The 23,911-nt window shown below is 35.0% G+C and overlaps 3 protein-coding genes and 1 long non-coding RNA gene across 6 annotated transcripts; 2 read left to right on the top strand and 2 right to left on the bottom strand.

Moving 5' to 3' along the window:
• The first annotated feature begins 496 nt into the window (after nt 1-496).
• LOC118033406 (cyclic nucleotide-gated ion channel 1) lies at nt 497-9,313 on the top strand. Of its 2 annotated transcripts, none has more exons than XM_035038391.2 (8): nt 497-678; nt 1,347-1,487; nt 2,049-2,604; nt 3,123-3,332; nt 4,069-4,364; nt 6,543-6,654; nt 7,283-7,519; nt 8,336-9,313. In XM_035038391.2, the coding sequence occupies exons 2-8, from the start codon at nt 1,459-1,461 to the stop codon at nt 9,029-9,031; spliced, it is 2,136 nt and encodes a 711-aa protein (XP_034894282.1). In that variant the 5' UTR covers nt 497-678; nt 1,347-1,458; the 3' UTR covers nt 9,032-9,313. The 2 variants fall into 2 exon arrangements, with proteins under 2 accessions (XP_034894282.1, XP_034894291.1); XM_035038400.2 differs by lacking the exon at nt 497-678 and adding an exon at nt 712-880.
• Nucleotides 9,314-10,832: 1,519 nt separating this feature from the next.
• Nucleotides 10,833-13,487, top strand: LOC118033440 (uncharacterized). The gene is made up of 3 exons (XR_012167563.1): nt 10,833-11,854; nt 11,889-12,040; nt 12,134-13,487. It is a non-coding gene; the product is annotated as an uncharacterized lncRNA (long non-coding RNA).
• A 125-nt stretch (nt 13,488-13,612) lies between these two features.
• Nucleotides 13,613-17,281, bottom strand: LOC118033422 (plastidial pyruvate kinase 4, chloroplastic). 2 transcript variants are annotated; one of them, XM_035038411.2, is made up of 5 exons: nt 17,154-17,256; nt 16,983-17,058; nt 16,269-16,690; nt 14,182-15,828; nt 13,613-13,929 (listed from the first exon to the last, which is right to left on the bottom strand). In XM_035038411.2, the coding sequence occupies exons 2-5, from the start codon at nt 17,046-17,048 to the stop codon at nt 13,791-13,793; spliced, it is 2,274 nt and encodes a 757-aa protein (XP_034894302.1). In that variant the 5' UTR covers nt 17,049-17,058; nt 17,154-17,256; the 3' UTR covers nt 13,613-13,790. The 2 variants fall into 2 exon arrangements, with proteins under 2 accessions (XP_034894302.1, XP_034894308.1); XM_035038417.2 differs by lacking the exon at nt 16,983-17,058 and having other exon boundaries at nt 17,154-17,281.
• Nucleotides 17,282-18,201: 920 nt separating this feature from the next.
• Nucleotides 18,202-23,504, bottom strand: LOC118033446 (spermine synthase). The gene is made up of 11 exons (XM_035038435.2): nt 23,303-23,504; nt 22,007-22,227; nt 21,838-21,882; nt 21,268-21,344; nt 20,984-21,106; nt 20,238-20,342; nt 20,086-20,158; nt 19,867-19,938; nt 19,311-19,506; nt 18,818-18,947; nt 18,202-18,606 (listed from the first exon to the last, which is right to left on the bottom strand). The coding sequence occupies exons 2-11, from the start codon at nt 22,194-22,196 to the stop codon at nt 18,532-18,534; spliced, it is 1,086 nt and encodes a 361-aa protein (XP_034894326.1). The 5' UTR covers nt 22,197-22,227; nt 23,303-23,504; the 3' UTR covers nt 18,202-18,531.
• Between the last annotated feature and the right edge of the window lie 407 nt (nt 23,505-23,911).

Below are 23,911 nucleotides of genomic sequence, written 5' to 3'. Positions count from 1 at the left end.
TGAACATATTAAAACAATAAAAAAAAACACTTAAAAAACATCATATCAAAACCATAAAAAATTTATATATTTTTAATATTATTAGATGTTCTACAATAATTTTAATATATTAATATTTAAAAAAAAATTATTTCAATATATTTTTAAATAAAATCATTCTTTCATACAATCATGTTATCATTAGAATTGATTGGCCAAATGCCTATGCTTTAGAGCTCCTTGAAATTACGTTTGTAATTAGATATGTTTTAAAAAATATATTAAATATTAAATTAATATTTTTTACTGTTTTTAAAAATATTTAGCATGCTAATACTAAAAATAAAAAATAATAATATATTTTTAAATAAAAAATATTATAAAAAAAAACAGTCTTCATCGCAGTACACTTGTCTTACGCTCCTGCCACAGACAGCCACCCCCTTTGACAGCAACTACCTTTGGACTCTCTTTGTTTTTTTTTTTCTCTATCTAAACTAAAGTATAAGCCAAACCAATAAGAGAGAGGGTAAACGCTTCAGAGATGGGACCTACACACATTTTCCAGGAAACTTCCTCCTCTCCTCAATCACATGAATGATTTCAGAAAAAGCAAGTCTTTTTATCGTCCTTTGATAATAGCAGACAAAACCCAGTTTTTGTTTTTCATCGATCACTTTGATTTCATGCTCTTCACATGTATGTCTCTTCCTTTCTCTCTTAAGACCCCTTCCTTTATTCTATATAAATCCTGTCTTTCTCTTACAAGTACTATAGATTTGCTTCTGTTTGTTGAGTTTCAGTTTATTTTCCTCTGCGGTGTTTTAGTTCTGCTTATCTTAGTTCCCCCCCCCCCTTCTGCTGATGTTTTCTTTTTGCTACAAATTCTGATCACTGTTAGGTATCTGTTTGATACTGAAAAATCTTTTTTCCCGAAACGTAATTTTCTCAAAAGAAAAAAAAAACCATTTCATTGTATGCACCTGTCTATTGCTTGTCAAGATATTATTATTGGAAGGATGCTAGTGTCATATCTGCATTTGTGTGTTTTTTGGAATATCTCTAAAGGTGTAACCCTTATGTAATTCTAAATTCTCAAGTCTTTGATTAACTACACCATTTCCTTGAGTCTATAAAAATTTAGCAAATCCGTGAGGATAATGTTTCTGAATTTGTTTTATCCAGTGTTACATAACCCATTTTGTGTCTTAACACTCGTTTAGGCATTAGAGATATTGTTTCTATCATTTATGAGTTAATATATTCATGACCTGGGTAGGGTTGCATTTGCTGGAGCAGGGTTGAAACAGGACTGCATTAATATGAGTTCTTTTGATTTTGTATTACTCTGTTGTTCTTTCTTGCAGAGGTTGGCATTTGAGTACTGTAGTGTGCAGTGTGTGAAGAAGTTTCTTGGATTTAATTTATTGATCAAAGGTTGAATTTTTCATTGTGGACTGCGACTTAAATAAGACAGTCATGAATCCTCCACAAGAGAAGTTTGTGAGGTTGGTTCTTTTCTACACTACAGATGTTTATTAACTTTAGTGTATTATGGCATTTTTATGCTGGAGTTCAAGGAACAATAACAATATTTCACAAGTACATTTCTTACATATGCAAGCAAAAGAGAAATAGTTTGTTTACTTGGAAAGAGTACTAATTCCTTGCTTTTAAGAGTGAAGTTCTGTATCACTGTTCCATCAAACATGTCTTCGTAGAAATTATGGCCTAATATTAGCTTACCGAGTTTTGTTGTCATATTGGAGCCAACATTGAAATCGCCACTTATCATAGATCTTATAATAAGAATGAACTGTTCTGTAATTTGTTATTAGCAACTTTTAACTGCCCATGTCACTACCTGTTTCCTTTCTCCCCAACCATCTTTCATCACTATTGCTATTTCACATCCAATAGTTTTCATCCAGGTGTGATCTTTAAATGTTATATGATTTTATTGACACAATTTATGCTTCTTGTGGTTGCTGATTGCATATAGGATGTTCCAATTTAAGTAGATGGTTTAGAGTGAGGGTAACCCATTATGTTGGTGGTGTGTTGTTCAGGTTTCAAGATTGGAAATCAGAGAAAAGTACTGAAGGGAATTACTCTGCAAGTAATGTTATGTATCCAGGAAAACTTAGAACCACAATAAGCTCAGTTTCTGAGAAGTTTCAAAGAGGATTGGAATCTGGCTCTTCAAGCTTTAACAAGATTAGAAAATCATTAAAATCATATTCATTCAACAGTGAGGCTGCTTCGCGAAAGAAAATTCTTGACCCACAAGGGCATTTCCTTCAAAAGTGGAACAAGATATTTGTATTGTCATGCTTGATTGCTGTTTCACTGGATCCTTTGTTTTTCTATGTCCCTGTGATTGATGTTGGTGAGAAGTGTCTTTCTCTGGACAGCAAGATGGAGATTACAGCAAGTGTTTTGCGTTCTTTCACGGATATCTTTTATATACTGCATATTATCTTTCAATTTCGCACTGGATTCATTGCTCCCTCATCTCGGGTATTTGGAAGAGGTGTTTTGGTCGAGGATACTTGGGCAATAGCTAAGAGATATCTGTCATCATATTTCTTAATTGACATTCTTGCAGTTCTTCCACTCCCACAGGTAAAATAAACTTCTTTGCCCTGCCTATACACTCTTTGTGGCATACTTGTCAGATGGTACTTACAAAGAGGACTATATTTAATTTAGCCTCAATCTCATTTTTCCTAAGGTGACTTTGGAAGAACTTGTTTCCTGTTTATGACCTCATTTTTGGGCCCTGAACTGTGAATCGGGATTATTTGAGATTGTTATATGATATATCTGTGGGGAAATCTATGGAAATTCAACATCCAATTATTGAAGTTCTTGTATATCCTTTTAATCAATCGTGTGCTAGTTGTACTGTGAGACACACATGCGTGCACTATCCATGTGGCAGAAACCAGGAGGATAGCTTTGTTGCCCCAAACTAAACACATAATTTGGCATTTTATCAAAGCAAGCTGTTTGAAGAACAATAGTTTCAAGATTATTGCACTTGGGAAACTTGTACATGTCAAAATGTTGGCTTAGTCGACATTGCTATTTATAGAGTTTGATGTTATTTGTGGGCTTCTAACTCGCTGCTCAATGTCCAGGTGGTGATTTTAATTATCATTCGAAAAATGGCCGGCTCAAGATACTTGAATACAAAGAACTTGTTAAAATTTGTTGTCATCTTCCAGTATGTTCCAAGGTTTATGCGAATTTATCCATTATATAAGGAAGTTACAACTTCTGGCATCCTTACAGAAACTGCATGGGCTGGAGCTGCATTTAATCTTTTTCTGTATATGCTTGCGAGTCATGTGAGTTTGATTTACTCAACTGGTATCCATTTTATTGTAAAATAGATGAGAGAAATTTACATGCATGCACCAGTTGTATTTTTTCTGTTTCATAAACTATCCATACTGTAGTTTTTATTGAGATCAACTGAAGATGAGTTGGCCAAATAAACACTAATTACCAAACAACTACAATACTAATAAAAGTTTCAAGGGAATGCATTGTGAACTTAGGTGGCATCAAAAGGATGATCAGTTATGTGTACTGCTATATATAATGATATTCACCTTTCATTATACAATTATTTCAGTAACTCTGTAATTTTTCCATTTGTTTACTTGGACATTTCATTAGCTTGTCTTTTAATTTGACATGCGAACTGCATTCATGTTTTATACATTTTAATGTTTTATATGATCTTGACCTGTGCTCATATCCTCTCTCTCTTTTCCCCCCCTCTTTTTATTGGCATGGATTTGGTGCTTGACTCACTCTATTGAACAAGTAATGATAGTTGGGTTGATGAATAATAGAAGATGAAAATGAAAGTGGTCTTAACATTTCATAATTTTTTTTTAGCTTTTGTCATTTTCTTTCATGAATTGATTTCTTACTAAAATTTGGTTAAATTCCGCATGCTGTATTATGCCAATTTATTTATTTATTTTGAGTCCGAACCATTAGTTGTAATTGGAAGTGCATCTTCTGGCCTGAGCATAATTTTTGGAGTACTGATTGGTTTAGCTCAAATTTTAGGTACTTGGAGCCTTTTGGTATTTGTTTTCAATAGAACGAGAAACAAATTGTTGGAGACAAGCCTGTGGGAAACAAGCTGAATGCAGTCGTGACTTTTTGTTTTGTGACACAGCTAAGGATGTTAGAGATCGAGATCTCTTATTTCTGAATAATTCTTGCCCGATAATAACCCCAAATGAAACAGTCTTCAATTTTGGAATATTCCTTGATGCCCTTCAGTCTGGTGTTGTTTCGTCATCCATGGATTTTCCACAGAAGTTCTTTTACTGTTTTTGGTGGGGCCTGCAAAACCTGAGGTATGTATATGTATATGCTTTCTTCATGAAGATGTCTTGCTTTATTCAATTGGGTGTGTGGTGTTTGTGCTACATCATTCAGTGCCCTTAGTCGCTGTCTTACACTTGAAGTGATCCCTGGTGGAGGGGACATGGTGGGATTTATGCCAGGGACATGGGACATTTCTGTTGTCATTTAACTTATTCTCACATTTGATGTAGTGTGGGAAGAGGGAAGCAGTAGAAAACAAAAATTGCAGCAGAATAATGGTTAAAACTAGGATAAAAATTGAAGTTGGAATAAGATAATAGAATTTAGGGTTCATAAGAAACGTCTAGAAGCTGAATAGATTGATAGAATAACAAAGAACTACTTTTTAGAATCCTAGAAGTTTATTTATATTTGTTTAAGCTCCATAATAGGAAAATGATTCCTAGTCTTAGTCTCCGAGAAAAACTACATGGCCTACAAAGGAAATACTTTAAAAACTTACATTCTATCGCATGACCCTAGATTAATTAAGTAATCCTACTGTCAAAAATATAATAAAATAAATTCTGAATGAAGCTCTTGCATCATTCGTTCCGGGTGTGAAGAAACTTGTCCTCAAGTTGAAATCATTATTGCCTCAATCTCGTGTCCAATCAAGAGGTGCCAACCTTTTTCCTTTGGCATTTCAAGTACATATCAAAACTAAATAGTTGTTTCCTTAAACATATGGTAACACTAGCACAACAAACTTGACCTTGTAATTTATTCCTCACTCGTTGTTGTCTTAGGCAGCACAACCTTCCATTATCAACATACACAACCAACATATAATCTTTGCAAAAGCTTAGATTTGAGGTTCTATCAAGCACACAGTCAAAAGGGATCAACATATCATAGACCAATGTATTCCTTTTGTTGAATTGCTACTATGATATTCTTTTCTAACTTGACTTTACTTTGGGCTTTTCAACGAGGGCATCCTATGGTTCATTACTTTCATTGTTGCTACCATAACTAACATCATAATCATCATCAAAATAAACATCATAACTAACCTGCTAATTTGTAGTTGCAAACCCTAGAACGTTCTTATATAAATATTGTGGTTTATGTTCTGCATAGGTCTTTGCTTTGTTCAAGAAGCTTAAATCTCAACAAATTTAATTTTAAAGGATGACATCTTGGAGAAAATATTAATAAAAAAACTTGCAAAAGAAAAAAAAGCAACAAAAATAATGCAGAGATAAAATTTGATAGAAAAAAGCCCAAGGAGGATGAAATTTGAATAAAAAAAATGATCTCAAACAAAATAAATAACAATTAAAAGAATGAAGATCAAATTTCAAAGATTAAAAAATCATAGTGAAATTAAGATTTTTTTTCTAATTTGATAGATTATTTATAGATTAAAAAATAACAGGGGTGGAGTTGAAAAAAAATGCAATTTTATAGCTTATTATAAAATAAAAAAATTGTAATCAAAAGGATATGGACCAAATGTAAAGGAAAAAGAAATTGAAGGGGTTGCTCTGAAATTTTGTAGGGGCGGTGCAAATTTCAGTGGGGAGAGAAAAAAAAAAGAAAGGGTTTCCGGTGCTAAACTAGAGGCGCTTTTGATACATGGGCCGCACCACCATGTGGAGGGCACCAGAATTTTCCAAATGTCGCTTCGGAAGGCGGCGTTTGGTGACGAGACAACCTCACACGCACCTACAAGTTTTTTTAAAATAATATTTAATATATGCCAATTACAATAATACCCTTGCGTGGCCTCCACATCCACAACAAAATCAATGTAAAATGACCAAAAAACTCTTATGAGAGAGTTATATTGTTTTTGTCTTCAAGGGCATCAAAAGTAATTGCACAATTCCGGAAAAAAATTGAAGGACAAAAACACCCGTGAGCCAAAAGCATTAAATTTTTTTATTCCAAGGCTAAAGTAGTAAATTTACTGTGCATAAATAGGAAAATAACATATATAATCCCATACAATATGTTAAAGACAATTGTGTCATGGTAAAAAGACAATTTTACCCCTAAAGCTTAGTACTTTTTTTTTTTTGCAAGGGCAAATTTGTAATTACACTATTACAATAAATAGTAATTTGTGTCTTGATGCACAATAACGTAGCAGATTTTTTTTTTTTTTTTTTTGTTAATGGTATTAAAAGGGTTCTCTGATATCTCATGTGTGCCTTTTGCAGTTCTCTTGGTCAAAATCTTAAAACAAGTACCTATGTTTGGGAAATCTGCTTTGCAGTTTTCATTTCTATCTCCGGCTTGGTACTATTTTCATTTCTGATTGGAAATATGCAGGTTGGTGTTATTTTCTTTATTTGATAGCTCTTCGTAATGCAGAGGATAGAGTTGAACTGGTTTCTAATATCAAGCAGGATTTCATTCAATTTTTAATTGTTGGGAGCATGCATCTTATGCTTACATGCTATGATCTCAAAATCGAGGCCCACAAGCACCTGATCAAGCATTCTTTGATCACTAATTAAAAGGACTTGTGATATAGGTTGAATTTGATGTTTATTAGGAGGGTAGCTTAATCGCTAGCGGAATCTCTCATTAACAATATGAAGGTGGTTGCATTTATTTGTTTTTACTTTCTCATCCTTTTTTTTTCAATTTTAATTCTTACTTTTGAAAAGAAAAAAAAGAACAAGTATCTGCCATGCTACTTTAAGAATAGTATGTAGGATTCTTGTGCACCATGGTCACCAATGACATGCTCCTTGGTTGGTTTGCTTTTTCATTATCAAAGGGGTGCCATCTTGATTTTTGGACTACTTAGGGAACATGGGTTCTTGAAAGTTCATTAATAGTTTAGTTTCTAATCAAGCACGTGATATTAGTGAGTGAAATGGTTGAGATAACTTTTAATTTTACGCCCTCTATATATTTTATGAGTTGATGAACTGAAACTACTCTTAACCAGACATATTTGCAATCCACAACTACAAGATTGGAGGAAATGAGAATCAAAAGAAGAGACGCAGAACAGTGGATGTCCCATCGCTTGCTTCCTGATAATATAAGGGAACGGATCAGACGGTATGAACAATACAGATGGCAAGAAACTAGAGGTGTTGATGAAGAGATGCTTGTTCATAATCTTCCCAAGGACCTTAGAAGGGACATTAAACGTCACCTCTGCTTGGCTCTGCTCATGAGAGTGAGTTCGTCCTCTATTTTGTAGTTTTCCATTGGTGTTGCACATATGATCTTTGATTAGACCGATTTTTCCCTTCCTACTTATTTTCTACTACCTGCAAATGTTGGCTTAATCACTTCTCATTGGAAATGTTCTTTGGATCAGTAGCCTATAGTGTAATTTTCCAATTTAATAATTATGTGTGCCTTCTCTTTCTGTGTATTCACTCGTGTTAGTATGTATTCTGTTCAGTGAAAAAAATGCTTACATTTGAAGATTATGTATATTGTTTCCAGCTTTTGTGCTTTTACTGAGCTGTTGCAGTACACTGATTTTATCCGCTCTGGAATCTTTTTCTCTATATAATGAACTTTTATATTAACAAAAAACTGCTTCCTTTCCGGGGAGGGATAGTAGATAGCCTGACTTGTTCATTTTGTAATTAACATCTTTGAGTAGCATTTTCTTGAGATGCTAGTTAACCTGCATTTTCATTGTAAATCTTGAGGACTGTTTAGTACTGTTACTGGAGATGACTTGTGTAGTTGTGTCATGGCAATCCTGCTAAACCTGCCTTCGTGGAAAAAAGGTTTATTTTTTAGTTGATTCCTAATGGGGAAAAAACCCGTAAGTGTTATATGAAATAGTTCAAGCTGTTAATGACCACTCAGTTCATGCCTCAAAATAGATGTCTTAACTAGTCATTTTAATTAGCATGCATACCCCATGATTCACAAAGAAGAAAGGCTGCCAGAAATTACTGAGTTGAATTTCCTTGCATCGTTGGGTGATTACTAGATGTTTAACCTGTTCTCATTTTTGGTGTGTGCTTCTCAGGTGCCGATGTTTGAAAAAATGGACGAACAATTACTAGATGCATTGTGTGACCGTCTCAAGCCAGTCCTATACACAGAGGAGAGCTACATTGTTCGTGAGGGAGACCCAGTTGATGAAATGCTCTTTGTTATGCGGGGCAAGCTATTAACCATAACTACCAATGGTGGAAGAACCGGCTTCTTCAACTCTGAGTACCTTAAGGCTGGTGACTTCTGTGGAGAGGAACTTCTCACATGGGCTTTAGATCCCCACTCTTCTTCTAATCTGCCCATCTCAACAAGAACAGTTAGAACCATTACAGAAGTTGAAGCCTTTGCTCTAATGGCTGATGACTTGAAATTTGTTGCCTCTCAATTCCGGCGGCTTCACAGTAAGCAGCTCCGACACACTTTCAGGTTTTACTCGCAGCAGTGGAGAACATGGGCTGCTTGTTTTATACAGGCTGCATGGCGTCGCTATAGTAAAAAGAAGCACGAAGAGTCTCTCTGGCAAGAGGAAAATAGATTGCAAGATGCATTAGCCAAAGCTAACGGGAGTTCACCAAGTTTAGGTGCTACAATATATGCCTCAAGATTCGCCGCTAACATTTTGCGTGCTCTACGACGCGGTGGCAATCACAAGGCAAGGGTGCCAGATAGAGTTCCACCCATGCTGCTGCAGAAGCCAGCAGAGCCTGATTTTACTTCTGAAGAGTGATCGGAAAGGTAGGCCACTTTTCATGATTTTGTGCTTCTGGTAAAAAAATAGGAAAAAAAAAAAAAAAGAAACACCAAGAGGTTGGGACAATGTTATAGTAGATTGCTGTAGTTGGTTGAGTGTTACGATGTCTGTATATGTATATCATGTTGTATATGTAAGTGTCCAATTGTTTTTGTCGCCTTTCCCTGAGTTGATTTATGTTCACAATTTCGAATGGAAAAATCTAACAGGATGTAACGAATTTAAATTTAATGCATAGAATTGTGCATGAATGTGCAAGCTATCTGTTGAACTCGGATTGAGACTGGGTTGCTCTTGATGGGACAAACTTAAAATTTAAGTTTCATTGTAATTTTTCAGGATTTTGTATTCATAGAAATTATTAAAATATGTTAGTTTATAATAAAACAAATTGACATAGAACTAATAATTGTAAGAAAATAGAAAAACTTCTCTGTAGAAAATATAGAAACCTCTCTACTTAAAAATGTGTGTTTTTGTTGTGTGATTACACTGGTTATATAAGCACGTGTAATAACAAAAGTCTTAGGGCTTTCGCTGATTGATTTTGATTTTCCTACAATGGTATTTGTTATTGCTTTTGGTTGGTTTATGTGGTTTGTTTGTATGAGTTTTTGGTATAAACTCGAATTATAGTCGTTAATGGCAACTCATTGTAGAAGACATATTAGGCCATGACATTTTAATTTGATGATCTATGATAGAGGAACATATGTTCACAACTTCAGATTAGAACAGAATGTGTGCATTGAGAAATAATAATTTGTTTTTGAGTTCGTTTTATGTTCATAATTTACAACCTTCCTTAGACAATACCAAAAAACATGAAATCTGCACCTAACATTAACTTTGGTACGTGGAATAAATCTGAAAAAATTGGTATTAATTGCACTGCTGGGATTTTCGCATTTGAGGTTTCTGCAACAATGGTGGTTTGACTTATTTTTAGGGTTTGCAATCTAATACACGTACTTTTGAATTGGTGTCGCACCTATGCTGCTATTTTTATTCTACCATGTTAGCTTTTCAAAGAGCCCAGGATCATCAAAACCGGGAATATGATGAGTGAAATATCAGATCTCAAAGCAGGCCACATGAACACGAAAAATTCGAACCGTGGTCGATAGGCTCATTTTAGAGGCTTAAGTTCTCATGTTCTTTTTTTATTAGTGTCAATACTTCCATGCTACGTATAGTATAACATGCCAGCTCTCCAATGAGCAGAATATCACCGGAATCGGAGTTACGGTGAGTGAGGTGTAAGATCTCAAGATCTCAAAGTAAGCCACTTGAACATGAAGTTGTGATTTGTTGTAGTAATTTTAGAACCTGTTCGAGACCACTCTCCCCCTCTTTCGTTCAAGACTTTAACATTTGAATACTATGGTGTATGGCCATGGTGGGACAAGAAAAAACTTTCTGTGGCATACCGTAATAGCGAGAATTAGGTATTAAAAGTTCACGGTGCTCGTTCTTGCCTCTTCTTCTGATATTGCGTCTCTTTTGTTATCTAGTGAAGGGATTGCACATTCCAGGTTAAAAATACTTTTGTTTGTTGATGAAAGTAGTGAAATTTTAAAAAAAAAAAAAGAAACACTCAACTAACTAGGCTGATTCAGAATTTCGGTGATAATTCTCGTCAAATATATTTTTTATTTAAATGATATTAAAATATTTTTTTTTTTTATTTTTAATATTAACACATTAAAACTTCTTGAAAAAGCATAAAAAAAAACATGAAATTTAATGATTTTTCATGTTAAATGCACATAAAAAAACAGAACCTCCGCGCTCCCTAATATTTGCAATTGAATAATTCAACCTTCAGTTCTATCTTCAGCACCGCTCGGTGGACAATAAATCCAGGTTTCGAAGACTTGGAGGTCAAGGTAAAGGACAGACCAAATAAAGATTGGTTTTCCTTGTTGACGAGCAAAGCAAGCTTCGCAGAAATTTCATTGCTAAATACTCTTCGGAAAAACATGTCTGAACACTAAAAATAAGCTGTCACAATTTGTTTTATATTCAAGAAGCAAAGACTTTGGGGTCAAGATAAAGGGCAACTAAGTCGTTGGTGCTCAAGATTGGTTCTTGCTTACTACAGAAATTGAATAGCACAATCAAGTTTGGTTTGCTTATAAATAGTACTAGTGATGATCTTGATATCTTATCTCTCCCAACCGAAAGATCTCGTTCAACATTCCAAATATACTTTGAATCCTGAAAAGAGAAGATGAGGTATTATTCATTATCCCTCACTCAATTTCTCTGTTCCATTTTGTTTCTCTTGCATTTTCATACAACAATTTCATCATCATTCTCCTCAAATCACTCCTCTTCTACTCATTTGTGTGCTCATGACCAAAGCCTTTCTCTGCTTCAATCCAAACAATCCTTTTCCATTAATAGTTATGCTTTTTTGGAGGGTTGTCAATATCCCTAGACAGAGTCATGGAGAAAGGGTACAGACTGCTGCTTATGGGATGGGGTTACCTGTCCTGGAAATGATGCTGTTGTTGAAGTCAATGAGCTTGTTCTCAATTTGTTACCCACAAAAGAGCACATTTACTTCAGCTCTGATTCTATTTGCTCTCCATCAGGAGATGCTGAAAATCTTAATATTGTGCATCCACCTGAGTTTCTCCGCAATCTTCAACTTAATGGGATCCCCCTAACACAAATTATCTTCGAAAGCCGGAGCTCGCATAGTGTTATTGAGGAATCTTCCTAAACCTGCTGTTGTTCATGATCAGCTATACATAACAATGACCAGATTGGAAATGAATATGCGAAAAAACAGTGTATAAAGATGTGCTGAGTAGCTTGCCAAAAGGTGTCTCAAAGTTGTTGGTATTTCAATCTTTGTTTTCTCTAGAAAAGATGTTTATGGCAGTTTTGAAAGCTTTTCTTTCTGCCTCCTGAACAATAATTGCTCCAAAATGGAAGGTTAGAGGATAAAAGAGAGTTCATCATCGAAAATGCAAGGTAAAAAAGAATCTTTTATACGATAAAGTTAATTAGCCATAATACATTTTCCAATATCTAGCACTTACAATTTACATATCTTGATGTGAACAGCAAACAGGAGCTTCGCATCACTCTATGGGGCGACGCTGCAAGGCGTTTTGATCAAGCTGCTCTGGAAACATCACCCCTTCCAATCATAATTGTCTTCTTAGGTTTTCGAATCAGGGAAAATTTACCTGATTCATCATCATCATCATCCACGTCTTTTTTGTATTTCACGTCCCTTAATCGATGTCTTACCAGCTTATTTATACTATGGACTGCCTTTCATTTTTATAAATTATACCTTGCCATGTAGTGACTTACGCATACTAGATACTGAAACCAGACTTGTTTTGCGAGCAACTCTTCCTGACCACAATCTGACTCAATTTTGACATATGGGATTAGCTGTTTTGCTCTAAAATATTTAAATTCCTTCGCTGTTCTTAATCCTGCCTTCTATTCACTTTGAACCTTCTTGCGCATTCAATTTTATGTAAAGGATGAAAGTATGTTAAATTGCTTTTCTATTTTGCTCTTTTAGGTACAAGATCAGTTGTTTAGTTGACAATGAAAACGAGCAAGAAGAGTTTCTGATGATCGTTAGGACAGCTGAATTTTCTTTTGAAGATTTACTTGGTTGTCAAAGATGGTTATGATGATCCATATCAGCTTCCACGACATCTGGTTAATGAGCTTCAGAAAACTAAGATTTTCCAAGTTTGTTTCGGCACTTTCCTTGCAAACAAAAACAGATGTGATGTTGTGGTTTGCAGTGTTTTTGAGGATGGTTCACCGATTGAGATACATGGTCAAACCAGTGGTTGAAGAAGCACAATCAGCGCTTTCTCGAAACCTGATAGCTGTCACGTCTTCATCAACTGCTCCTGTAAAAATGGCTCCTACACCTCCAGAAACCAAAGAAAGCGACATTATTGCTTCAGGTAGTCCAATAGTGCCTTTAACTGAGCACGGGCCATCTTCTGACACGAAATCTCTGTTTCTGCAAGTCAAAGATTGAGCTTCCAAACAGCGGATGACAAGGAGAAAAAAACAAAGGTATGCGTTTTACATGCTGCTGAAATCAATACACTATGATACACCAAAACCATGGCTGAATTTGTTTTACAATGTGACGATCCTCCTTTCTGATAGGAACACTTCTTGGAATTAAACAGTTGCATCCAGTGTAATTGCTATCCGAAACTATGGCTGAGTCTTCCTTTGCTCTTTTGAGCTTGCATTGTTTGTTTCTGAGATATCCACTTTCCAACAAAGTAACTTACCTCTACCTAACTCTCAAAAAAGCTTTTAGACTTGAAAGGAAATTCCTGATTATCCTTCAATTCATGAAAAGACTTGTGATTTGGCTATTAATTCAGGATCCTTGCATCGTTTTCTTGTATAAAATGGGAGGGAAGACCTACATTATGTAGATCTTTTAGAAACAATTACTGTGGAGTTCAAAATGCAGTGGATTTCTACGTTCTGATCAACTCATCAATTTTCCATTAAGAGACCTCATTGTTTCACACATGGAAAACGGAGGAAAAGAAAAACACCCTCATTGTCTATAATAAATTAACAAAGTAGCAAACTACAGTGACAAATCCCCAAATTTTTATTTTAACTAGAGATATTTACAAGATTAGGGTTAGATATGCCAACCCCTCTTCTGCTTTCCAAAATCAAAAGAGACAGATATCCACTAGAAAAGAGCAACTTTTTAACGCAAATGGTGGCTAGAGAGTATAACGGGCTTTACATCTACTTTCCTTTCTGCTGATTTCGAATGGAGGATGTTATCCAAAGTTGAAACTGCTTTCACAATGTGTTTCCCTTTGTTTAACATGACACATTTTACCCTGCCATGGAGATGAGAAAAAAAATAGAATCAGAAAATCTTCTAAGAAAACTGTATATAAATCTGAAAGATTGTTGGTAAGAATCTTAAAGCATGAACAGGTTATCTAATCACTATTGACTTTACTGGCTTAATGTGGTTACATAGATTATAAGAGGGCTTTGGGACAGGATGGACTGCAAGAAACGAAATGTTGATATAAACTTAAGGGTCTGCTGCCTTATAAACTTAAAGTCGAAATGTTGATAGTTACCTCCTTCCATGGGCTGCATCAGTGATCTCAGCTCTGGTAGGAACACCAGACTTCACAAGCGACTCTAAGACCTGAGTTGCCCAAACAACTGGTATATGGGCGGCACCGCAAAGAGAAATAATTTCTTCTTGCATATCAGCCAACATTTCCCATCCACACTCCACGGCTAGATCTCCTCTAGCAATCATGACCCCTAAAGGATTTGAGGACTTCATTGCCTCCAACAGCATAAGAGGCAAATTCTCAAACCCACTCTTTGTCTCGATTTTCAAAATAACCCCAAGGTTTTGAAGTTGGCGCTTCTCCAGTTCTTGGTGGAGCACAACAATGTCATGAATATCTCGAACAAAAGAAACACCTACAATATCAGCATGGGCAGCAACAAATTCAAGATCCATAAGATCCTTTGATGTCAGGCCTTCAAACCGAATATTACTCTCTGGGATGTTAATGGATTTGTCAGATCCAAGTTTACTGCCTTTTGGACTAGCATGGGTGATAGAGACAATGATTTCAGATATATCTGTTCCTTTTATGACTCCCCAAATCTTTCCATCATCAAAAGCAATCGGGTCACCAGGTTTGACTGAATCAAACAGATAGCCAGAAGAGCAAGTGATCTTATGTGTGCCACTCATAGACACAGGCAATTTGTCTAGTTCGGAAGAGCTGCATCGTGAAATGACTAGCAAGTCTCCAACTCTCAGTCTGATATACGGCTCTACAGCTGGGACATCCACTACTTTCCCAAGTTGTGACCTCCTTTTCTTTCCCTTCAAGTGGAGTTCTGTTCCGGACTGAACATAAGCAGTCCTAGTACACTCAGCCACACATCCAGTACCAGAGAAAACATGAATTTTTTTAGAAATTCGAAGCATCCTTTTCTTCCCTCTAGCATCACTGAATCTTATAGTGTCACCTATCTCAAGCTCACTGAGAAATTGTTGGTCATCTACAAACAGGACTGCATCCGGAGACAAATGAGTAGGAGGACCTGCTTCTCTGTGAGACAACCAAACTTGAGCAGGGAATACCACATTTCCTGAAGCATTTTTCTTGGGAGATATTTTGACAACAGATGGACCCGACTTCAGCTTCCCTGTTCGGAGCTTTGGTCCTGCTAAATCCATGAGAATTCGACAACGTTTTTCCAGCATCTGAGAACTTTCTTTCACTCTTTTGATTATCTCACTCCAGATGCTAGGATTTCCATGAGCACAATTGATGCGAATAATGGAAGTACCTGCCTTGATGAGATCAGTGATAAATGTTTCATTCACGGTAGCTTCTTGGCCAACTGTTACCATGATGTGAGTAGTTCTGCCATCTTGTAGACGGCCCAATAAGAACTCACTGTTGGAGGACGCCTTCCCCCTCATTGTTTGTATTGTGAATTTTCCATCATTCTGTGGGTCTAATCTTTTCTCTGTGAAAATTCCTGCACTAATACTATCTTTGGGGTTCAAAGAGTTTGATTTCAAGGCCTCCAAAAGTTGAATACTGGCATCAAGACTTGAAAGAACATGCAAATTGATAATATCCAAATTCATGAGACCAACCAAAGTGAGATCTTCTTTCAGTTGCTGAATGTCAAGGCACCTCAAAGCCAGATAATGTATTAAGTTTGTTGCACTATCCAAGTAATTTCTGAAAGGACCCAAGCATTAGAAGGCGAAAATTGAAGGAAGCAGAGAAAATAAAACTCAAGATAAGACAGAGAGCCTAGGTCAACATAGCTTTTGCACAACCCAGATAATTCATAAAGCAATAAAATTAAAAGTTGCGTGTAGCATAATTAAAGCAGGAAAGAAGCCAGAGATTTCAATTACTGAATGTTATTAGAATATCAGCTCGAGTAATGATGCATACAAAGGAGCATGAAACAATCTTTCTGTTGTCAACACATATCTACATAGACACGTATGGATATTTCTATTACAAGATTATCATCAAAATTACCAGTGATCTTATAAACAACATTATGTAATGGTCGAATATCATAACACAGTATAAGCTAATTTGATTGTCTTCCATAACATGACCTCAACAAAACACAACCAACGTTGTAAACAAAAACAAAAAAGTACCTGTGACACAATTTGAGTTGAGAAGCATTCCATTGTTCAGATGCCAGTACATGCAAGTAAACAGCCTTTAACTTTTCAACAACACTCCCTTTATTGCCCAGATGCTCAACAGTCCGCAATAAATCCACTTCTGTACCCAAAACAGAAGAAACAATTTCTTCATCTGGGCCCTTCAAATTCTCATCATTTTCAAAAGGAACAAGCATTTCATCGCCAGTGCAAGTGCCCGAATCACATAATTCAGCTTGATCGTTCTCATTAGGAACAGAAAAGGCAAAACTTTTCAGTTTCAACTTCGTCCTATGTAAACCAAACAACTGAATTACACCAACTTGTGTTCTAACAGGAAACCTCCAACTCAAAGGCACATTTATAGGCCTCCCCTTAGGCACAAACCCCAGGAAATCAGTACATTGAATGGCCTGAAATACAAAAAAGAAATTCGAATAATCCATCCATTCAAAATTCCATAAACACTAATAAAACTCCAATAGGTGCAATCTTAGCCATGGGTGCCTGTAGGCCATAACAAGAACCCATGAACATATTCTATGTGGGTCCCAAGTCAAGATTGCACAGGCGCATCGCTCATAAATTTTTGTAATACTAATAAACAATTAGAGAATCAAATTTCCACAAAAAAAAACACAAAAAAATATACTAAAAGATGAAATTCACTAAAAAGAACAAAAGGGAGTTAACAGATTTACATACATAATAAGGAAGTCTTGAAGTTGGATTTGTGACTAGACTAGCTGAAAGTGAACTAACACCTGACATCTTTCTATGCCTTTTTTCCAATATCAGCAATCAATCAGCAAAAAAGAAAGAAAGAAAAAGAAATGAAATTTATAGAACAGTAAGGAGCTTTGAAGAGAAGGGTACCATTCTTTATAACAGATTGGTGAGGATTAATAGAGAGCAGAAGAGAAGAAGAGGAGCGGCAGAGTTTTTGGTTTGAGAGGAAGCTCTGAATTTTCTGCAGATAAAAAGGAGTGTGGTGGGCGTGTGCTAGATTCGATCCAGCTACATTACGTGGCAGAATCTAAATGGGGATTCGTAGGGCCCACTTATTTAGTTGCCAATTTAATTTTGACCTTTTGTTTTTTCCTAAATCTAATCATGTAATAAGGCTACATTATATTGCAATTGTTTTTAAAAAAAAAAAAAAAAAAAAAAGAGCTTTTAACGTTGTTAATTTTGATCGATGATGAGATGTAAATTTTTTTTTTAAAGTAGTAATTTTGATCGATGATGATATGTGTTTGAGAATATAGTAATAATTATTTTTTAAAGTGTTTTTTATTTAAAAATAAATTTAAATAATTTTGTTATTAAAAAAATTAGTTTTTTAATAATTTTTTGATATTAATACATCAAAATAATAAAAAAATATTAATTTTAAAAAAAATAAAATAAAATTTAACTCTTTTAAAATGTAAAAATAAACATCCTTTTAATTTTATTAACGTTAGATCCATTTATATTTTATCCTATTTATTATGAAAATTAACTTTACATCTTTGATATAGTAATAGATTAATTTCCTTCCATGATGGATATTAAACTAGGTTTTGCCTTGCTTTTAATATTATTAAGATTAATTTTATATCTTTTACATTGTACGGTTACTAATTACAGTCTCCCTCACTTTTAATACTAGTCCAACCATCCTCATCTTTCCCGAAAGAAGATGGAGTAATCAATTTAAACTCTGTTTGTTTTTTATTATTTTTAATGTTTATGATGAAACAAAAATAATTTTTAAAACATTTTTAAAAATAATTAAGCTATCTTCCAACCAGTTTCAGATACAAGAATTAAATCTCAAGCAAACCAGCCATTCATGTCCAATCAAATTTGAGATGAGACAATATTGTCAAGCCAAAACCTCAACATCAAGTCTCTCACTGCTAGAATCTGGATGACAACGTTAAAAGCAAAAATTATGAATTAATAATATAGCTGATTTGCTTGCATTAAGGCATCAGTCCACAACAAGATCAGATAACAGTTGACAGCCATTATCCACAAAACACAGCATCAGGGAATTATTAAAGACAGGTCTTGTACTAATCAAGTACGTGTAGAAACCATGATGATATATGCTAGAATAAAATCCTCACTAAACTATTAAAGGCTGAGCAAGTGCTCTCACATGTCTCACATGCATCTACATTTGTACTAGTTTTAATCACTTGATATCTATGGCCCCACTCACGAGAAATCCACCTTATCCAAAACGTGGAAGCAGTGCCTTTGCTCACCTCCCTTGATCTTGGAGCAAGCTCACCTCCTTCTTCAAAAATGTTGGCAATGCAAAGGCAGCTGAGTGAACCTGTCAAGAAAATGTCACAAACAATATTCAGCTCTATTAAACAATATTCAACTCCATGACATGCAGTTACCATTGGTTCAATAAGGATATCAATGACAGAATCTCGTTTCTGAAATAAACAAAGAAAAACACGAAATTTGGGGTTTCTGAAGTAAAAAGAAACAAGGAGATGGCATTAACTTAGTATCAAACTTGAAGAAGGAGCTACTACCTCAGAGTTATAGTACTTGAGTTCTCTTTTATGCTTGGTAGCACCTTCTAACTTCTCAATAGGATTGACAGGATTCAAGAACTCAACAGGCGGGCCCTCTGTTGAGCACAGGACAAACCCGATCACGCCACTACATGCCAGATAACAACAGACAGCAGGTAAGAATCATTTCATACTCTGCAACCTATTTCACCAAACCCCATTTGAATTTCCCTCATAAATTACTGAACAATAGCAAAACTGTGATGACAAAAATCAGGGAGACCATTTACTAACATTAACAAAAACCAAAATCTCAAATTCATGAACACAAAGTGAGATTACTCAGCATTGTGTTTTCATCTTAATCACAGCAAAGGGTGTGGTTGCAGAGCTGTATACTTCAAATGGCCATGATTAAAGCATCCATCGGTCCCACAAATGTCAGAAAAATATTTTGAGATGAAGAATGAATGCAAAAGCAAGTATGACAATAAATAGAGCTCATCATTACCTTGGATATGTTGGAACACTTGCCCAGGCATAATGAACAGAACCCTTAAATGTTTCACGGCAAATAGAGATCATATCCTCAATGAGATGTGTATGAAGCCACATACTTTCTGCCATGTTACAGAGGACACCACCAGGCCTTAATGCTCTAGCTATTGTCTCGAAAAATGGCTTCTCTACTAGCTCTTGAGCAGGACCTTAATCAAGAAGAGGAATCCCATGAGCAACATTTCTAAATGCATTAAGCCATAAAACAACGGAAGTTTCTCTGAAGATCACAGAAACCAAGTTTTCAAATAGTTCAGTTCTCAACTATAGAAGCAGATTAGGGAACTGAGAACCAAACAGTTATATCTAAAACCCAAACGATGTTTCTAGCAAAAGTTTTCAAGCATATTGAACCAGAAACCAGAAGTTACACAAAATCCATTCATCTGCACAGTTCTGTAGTTCTGAAACATGATTCTACCCCAATCAGTCACAGGCCACACATCCTGATTTCCCTTCTGGTGTTATAAACTCTAAAGAAAAAGAACTATTCATATTCTAGAGCATACCTACAGGGTCTGAGGAATCAACAATAATAGCATCGTACTTCCCTTCAGAAGTTGACCGGAGAAAATCTACAGCTGTAAAGTTTTCAGAAGCAAGATCAGCTAATATCAGTTCAATTCGCTTCAATTAACCCAAGGAAAACTCATGCACAAATAATGAAGTCTCTATATAACTGGGACAAAGTGTAGAAAAAGGAACATGAAAAAATTGTTTGAGCATACCATCACCCACATGAAGTTGGACCCGAGGATCCTCAAATCCAACAGCCAATTGTGGAAAAAACTTCTTAGACACCTACAGTATTTCGAAGGAGTTAGACAGAGCAGAATGGTAGCTTGTGATGCAAGAAGGGTTTCACCAAATCATCACTTACATCTATAACCATCTGATCTATTTCACAAATATCAATATGTTCCACAGAACTATGGCGAGAAATTTCCCTAAGAACACCGCCATCACCACCACCAACAACCAAAACCTGCATTATTAATTGCATGAAATGAGAGTGAACCAAACATGAAAAAATGAAATTAATTACACTAAGTTCAAAGGACATCTAGAAAAAAAAATTGAAACAACTAGATGCTGTTTCCAAGCAACCAGTCAAATTTTAGCTGTAAGGTATGATGACAGAAGACCTAAAACATTTCCATGACGTTCTAAACAGGAAATACAAGAACTGAAGCAAGGTAAATTACTATTTCGAAACAACTGCAATTGCATGCCATCTCATGAATTTCAGATTGAAGACTCCAGCTTATCTTAAACTCTCATTTTCTTTCTTTGGCATCTTATCAGGATTCTACTCTCATTTTCTCATGCTTTTCCTATTTTATCTTATGATTTCAGAAAGAAATGCAACTTTATTTCTTTCTTTGGAATAGAAGTTGTAATATTTTGTTGACAAGTATAACTGTGAGAAAAAAGAGAAGTAATTGTTTTATCTTTCATTTCAAAATCTCCTCCTAAAGTTCCAACAAACAGGCACTTGGCATAAAAAAAACATATATGTTGCAAAAATAACTACTCCGGACAGTAATTAACATACAAGAGGGTGATAGAGTAGCTTCAGCACATCTAAATCATTGAAAAGCAGAAAAAAATAGCACTGTTTCATACAGTTTTGGGAGATGGAATCGAACAAAGGGGAAGATGGGCGATCATCTCCTGGTATGCGCATTCATCTTTCTCAGTCAATTGAACAATACCATCAAGAACAAGCACTTTCCCATATGATGTTGACTGCGAACAAACAACTCTGTATCAGCCAAATCATATAAAAACCAATGCAGCAAATCTAGGTAGACGTATTAGCGCACACTCAAGGAGGGAAGGAGGCAAACAGCAGAACACAAGGAGACTTCATAAAATCAGTGAAATATATAGAGTTGAGATGGCCGAACCTCAAAAACCAAGACCTCTTGATACTCTGACTTTCCCTTGTATAAAATCTCTTTCACTTCCAGTGTATGTGCTTCTCCTGCAGATGGGTACCCAAAAACACAAACCATGGATACAGTGAGCAACTCAAAAGTAGACAGAGTAGCCATTTCTATTCATCTCAAGAAAATAGTGGAAAGGGCAAAAAAGTTTATAGATGATAAATAGTCCATGTAAGGCAACATTTTCTGCAGGAGAGAAAAAGAAAAAATAAGTTAGCATAAAAAGAACTCTGTTGTGGGAGCTAAATGCGGCAGGTTGGACCTCTCGCATTCTCTGTTCCTAAAATTTTTTTTCCCTAAAGGTTCTCTGTTGTGCAATGTTTTAAAATTAATTTCAGCAATAAAAAGGGTCATAAAATGATATTGGGAGATTTCTATTCACATCACAAATTTCAGAATTCAATACAAAAATATGACGTTGCAGGTGATTTACTGTCATCGGTAAAACACAACCCAAATAAGCATAGAAAAGATCAACAAGTGAAGACATTATTGCATTCAATGGACATGCATAAGAGGAGTGATACATACCAGGCCACATGGGGTTGTTGAAGTAAACCTTTTTGCTAGTTTTGCCTACAAAAAAAGCGAAAAAAGAGAGTCATCAATAGCTACCAACTTAAACCAAAATACCCCCAAATAAATAACAAGAAAATAAAAAACTGGAACTGGAAAAGGAGAAAAAATAAATAAAAGATACCAGAGCAAGAATGAGATTCCGAGAACCACCCAGAAACAACAGTAGAATGGCATTTTGCGTCAAGCTCAGGGGCAGAAGCCCTAGCCTTCAGGCAACAAGAAGGAATAGCCTTCTCTGAACCATTACCATTATTCGCCTTCCCATCCATAGTCTTCTGGCATTCCAAACCTCTTCCTGTGCCGCCCTCCATAGATTATCCTTTTCTTCTCCTGCTTCAGCCTCTAGACACCACACAGAATTCTGAAAAATCAGTAAATACAAAACACAAAGGAAAAGAAAAAAACCAAATACAACACTAATAATAGTGGTTAATCAATTATGGCAAAATCAAAACTTAACACATAGACACCTGCAAATTCAATCATTCAAAACATGATGAGTAAAGATTACCAAAAGAACTGTATGAAACTGTATGCAGTACCAAGCAAGTGAAAAGGAGATCAATTTATATAATAATCAAAACCCATCCTCAGAAAGGAAAGCCACATTATTTTCACAAAGTAAAGATTGAAAAGGATTCTCCAAATAAAATTTTTACGACGATGAATATCATTAATGAATAAACACCACAATGATCACAGGACAAGAGTCATAATAATCAATAATTTCCAAATTAGTGATTGATTTAGTACCAAATAAAATACAAGAATTTATAATTAAGATTCTGATTCGGAAACAAATGCTAATTTCTCTGAATATCCGAGAAGCAATAGTTCGTTTCCATTTTGAACAATATCACAGCATGCAAAGCGATACAACTTGAGAAGAAAAGGAAAATTAAATATTACTATCTGCACAGAAATAATGTATTAAGAAAATATTAAAAAAAGAACAAGAAACGTCAAAAAGAATGAGATCATGAGTTGGGTTCTTAAAAAAATACAAAAGAAAAGTCAAATTCAACTAGTACAACCTTGTTCATTAAGCACGACGGCAACAAAAAAAAATAAACAAAAAAGGGTCTGTTTGGTTCCCGAGAAAAAAATAAAACAAAAAAGAATAATATTAACATTTTTTTACTACCAACAGTAGTTTTCTCTATGTTCTTTTCTTTCTTTCCTGAAGAAATTAATAAAAAAGAACAAGACATCATTTTTTTCTCGAGAAACAAACAAGAAAAGGCTAGGTTTTACTAAAAATGGCACAAGAAACAAAGCCTGTAAAGTTGCAAAAACCTTCACTAATTCACTTCGAAAAAAAAACCCAAAAATGAAAAAACTAGAAAAAATCATAAAACAATACAGTAATGAATGGGAAAAAAAAAAAGCTTAAGAGAGAGAGAAAGAAGGTTCTTGCCTGGTGTAAATGTCAGTGAGAGAAATGAGAGTGTACTATCGTTGCTAATAATACTATGAGGCTGAATTTGTGTTGATCAGGAAGACAAAAGTGGAAGGGAAATGAGAGAGAAAGGCAGAGAGTGTCTCCTTTCGTCTTTCTCTTCTTTTGATTTCTCTCTTTTGCAGGCTTTAATGGTGTGTCGTGTTCAGCTTGCAAGCTCCTCGTACATATATAGACGGGTCTGTGAAGGGTTGAACGCACAGGACAACTAAGCCCATGGTTAATTTAACTGTGCATGACTTGGTTTGTAGCCCATCATTTGTATAAAAATTATTCCAAAAATATTGGTTTGATTTTGTATCTTAAAAATATATTTTATTTTATTTTATTTTTACTTTAAACTAATTTTTTTAATGTTTTCAGATATTTTGATCTATTAATATCAAAAATAAATTTAAAAAAATAAAAAAACATTATTTTAATATATTTTTAAATAAAAAATATTCTAAAAAACAATCACTACCATAATATTAAACAAATTTTTAGTAAAGTATAAATAGATTAAATTGACTTGTGATATATTGTCTCAGTTAAAGATTTAAACAATATTTTTTTTTTAATTAATTT

The sequence above is a fragment of the Populus alba genome, chromosome 12 (genome assembly GCF_005239225.2).
Source record: "Populus alba chromosome 12, ASM523922v2, whole genome shotgun sequence".
In the NCBI taxonomy this organism is placed as follows: Eukaryota; Viridiplantae; Streptophyta; class Magnoliopsida; order Malpighiales; family Salicaceae; genus Populus; species Populus alba.
This window is presented reverse-complemented; position numbering and strand designations above follow the sequence as displayed.

Bases quoted from the DNA above. Each gene is read 5' to 3' on its own strand.
- LOC118033406 (XM_035038391.2), top strand. From the start codon at position 1,459: ATGAATCCTCCACAAGAGAAGTTTGTGAG. The intron at 1,488-2,048 runs GTTGGTTCTTTT...TGTGTTGTTCAG, and splicing joins CCACAAGAGAAGTTTGTGAG to GTTTCAAGATTGGAAATCAG. The intron at 3,333-4,068 runs GTGAGTTTGATT...CTCAAATTTTAG, and splicing joins TGTATATGCTTGCGAGTCAT to GTACTTGGAGCCTTTTGGTA.
- LOC118033422 (XM_035038411.2), bottom strand. From the start codon at position 17,048: ATGTCAGGTGTTAGTTCACTTTCAGCTAGTCTAGTCACAAATCCAACT. The intron at 16,691-16,982 runs GTATGTAAATCT...TTTGTATTTCAG, and splicing joins CTTCAAGACTTCCTTATTAT to GCCATTCAATGTACTGATTT. The intron at 13,930-14,181 runs GTAACTATCAAC...TCTCCATGGCAG, and splicing joins GATGCAGCCCATGGAAGGAG to GGTAAAATGTGTCATGTTAA.
- LOC118033446 (XM_035038435.2), bottom strand. From the start codon at position 22,196: ATGGAGGGCGGCACAGGAAGAGGTTTGGAATGCCAGAAGACTATGGAT. The intron at 21,883-22,006 runs GTATCTTTTATT...CTTTTTTTGTAG, and splicing joins GGAATCTCATTCTTGCTCTG to GCAAAACTAGCAAAAAGGTT. The intron at 19,939-20,085 runs GTATGCTCAAAC...AAAACTTTACAG, and splicing joins CCAACTTCATGTGGGTGATG to CTGTAGATTTTCTCCGGTCA.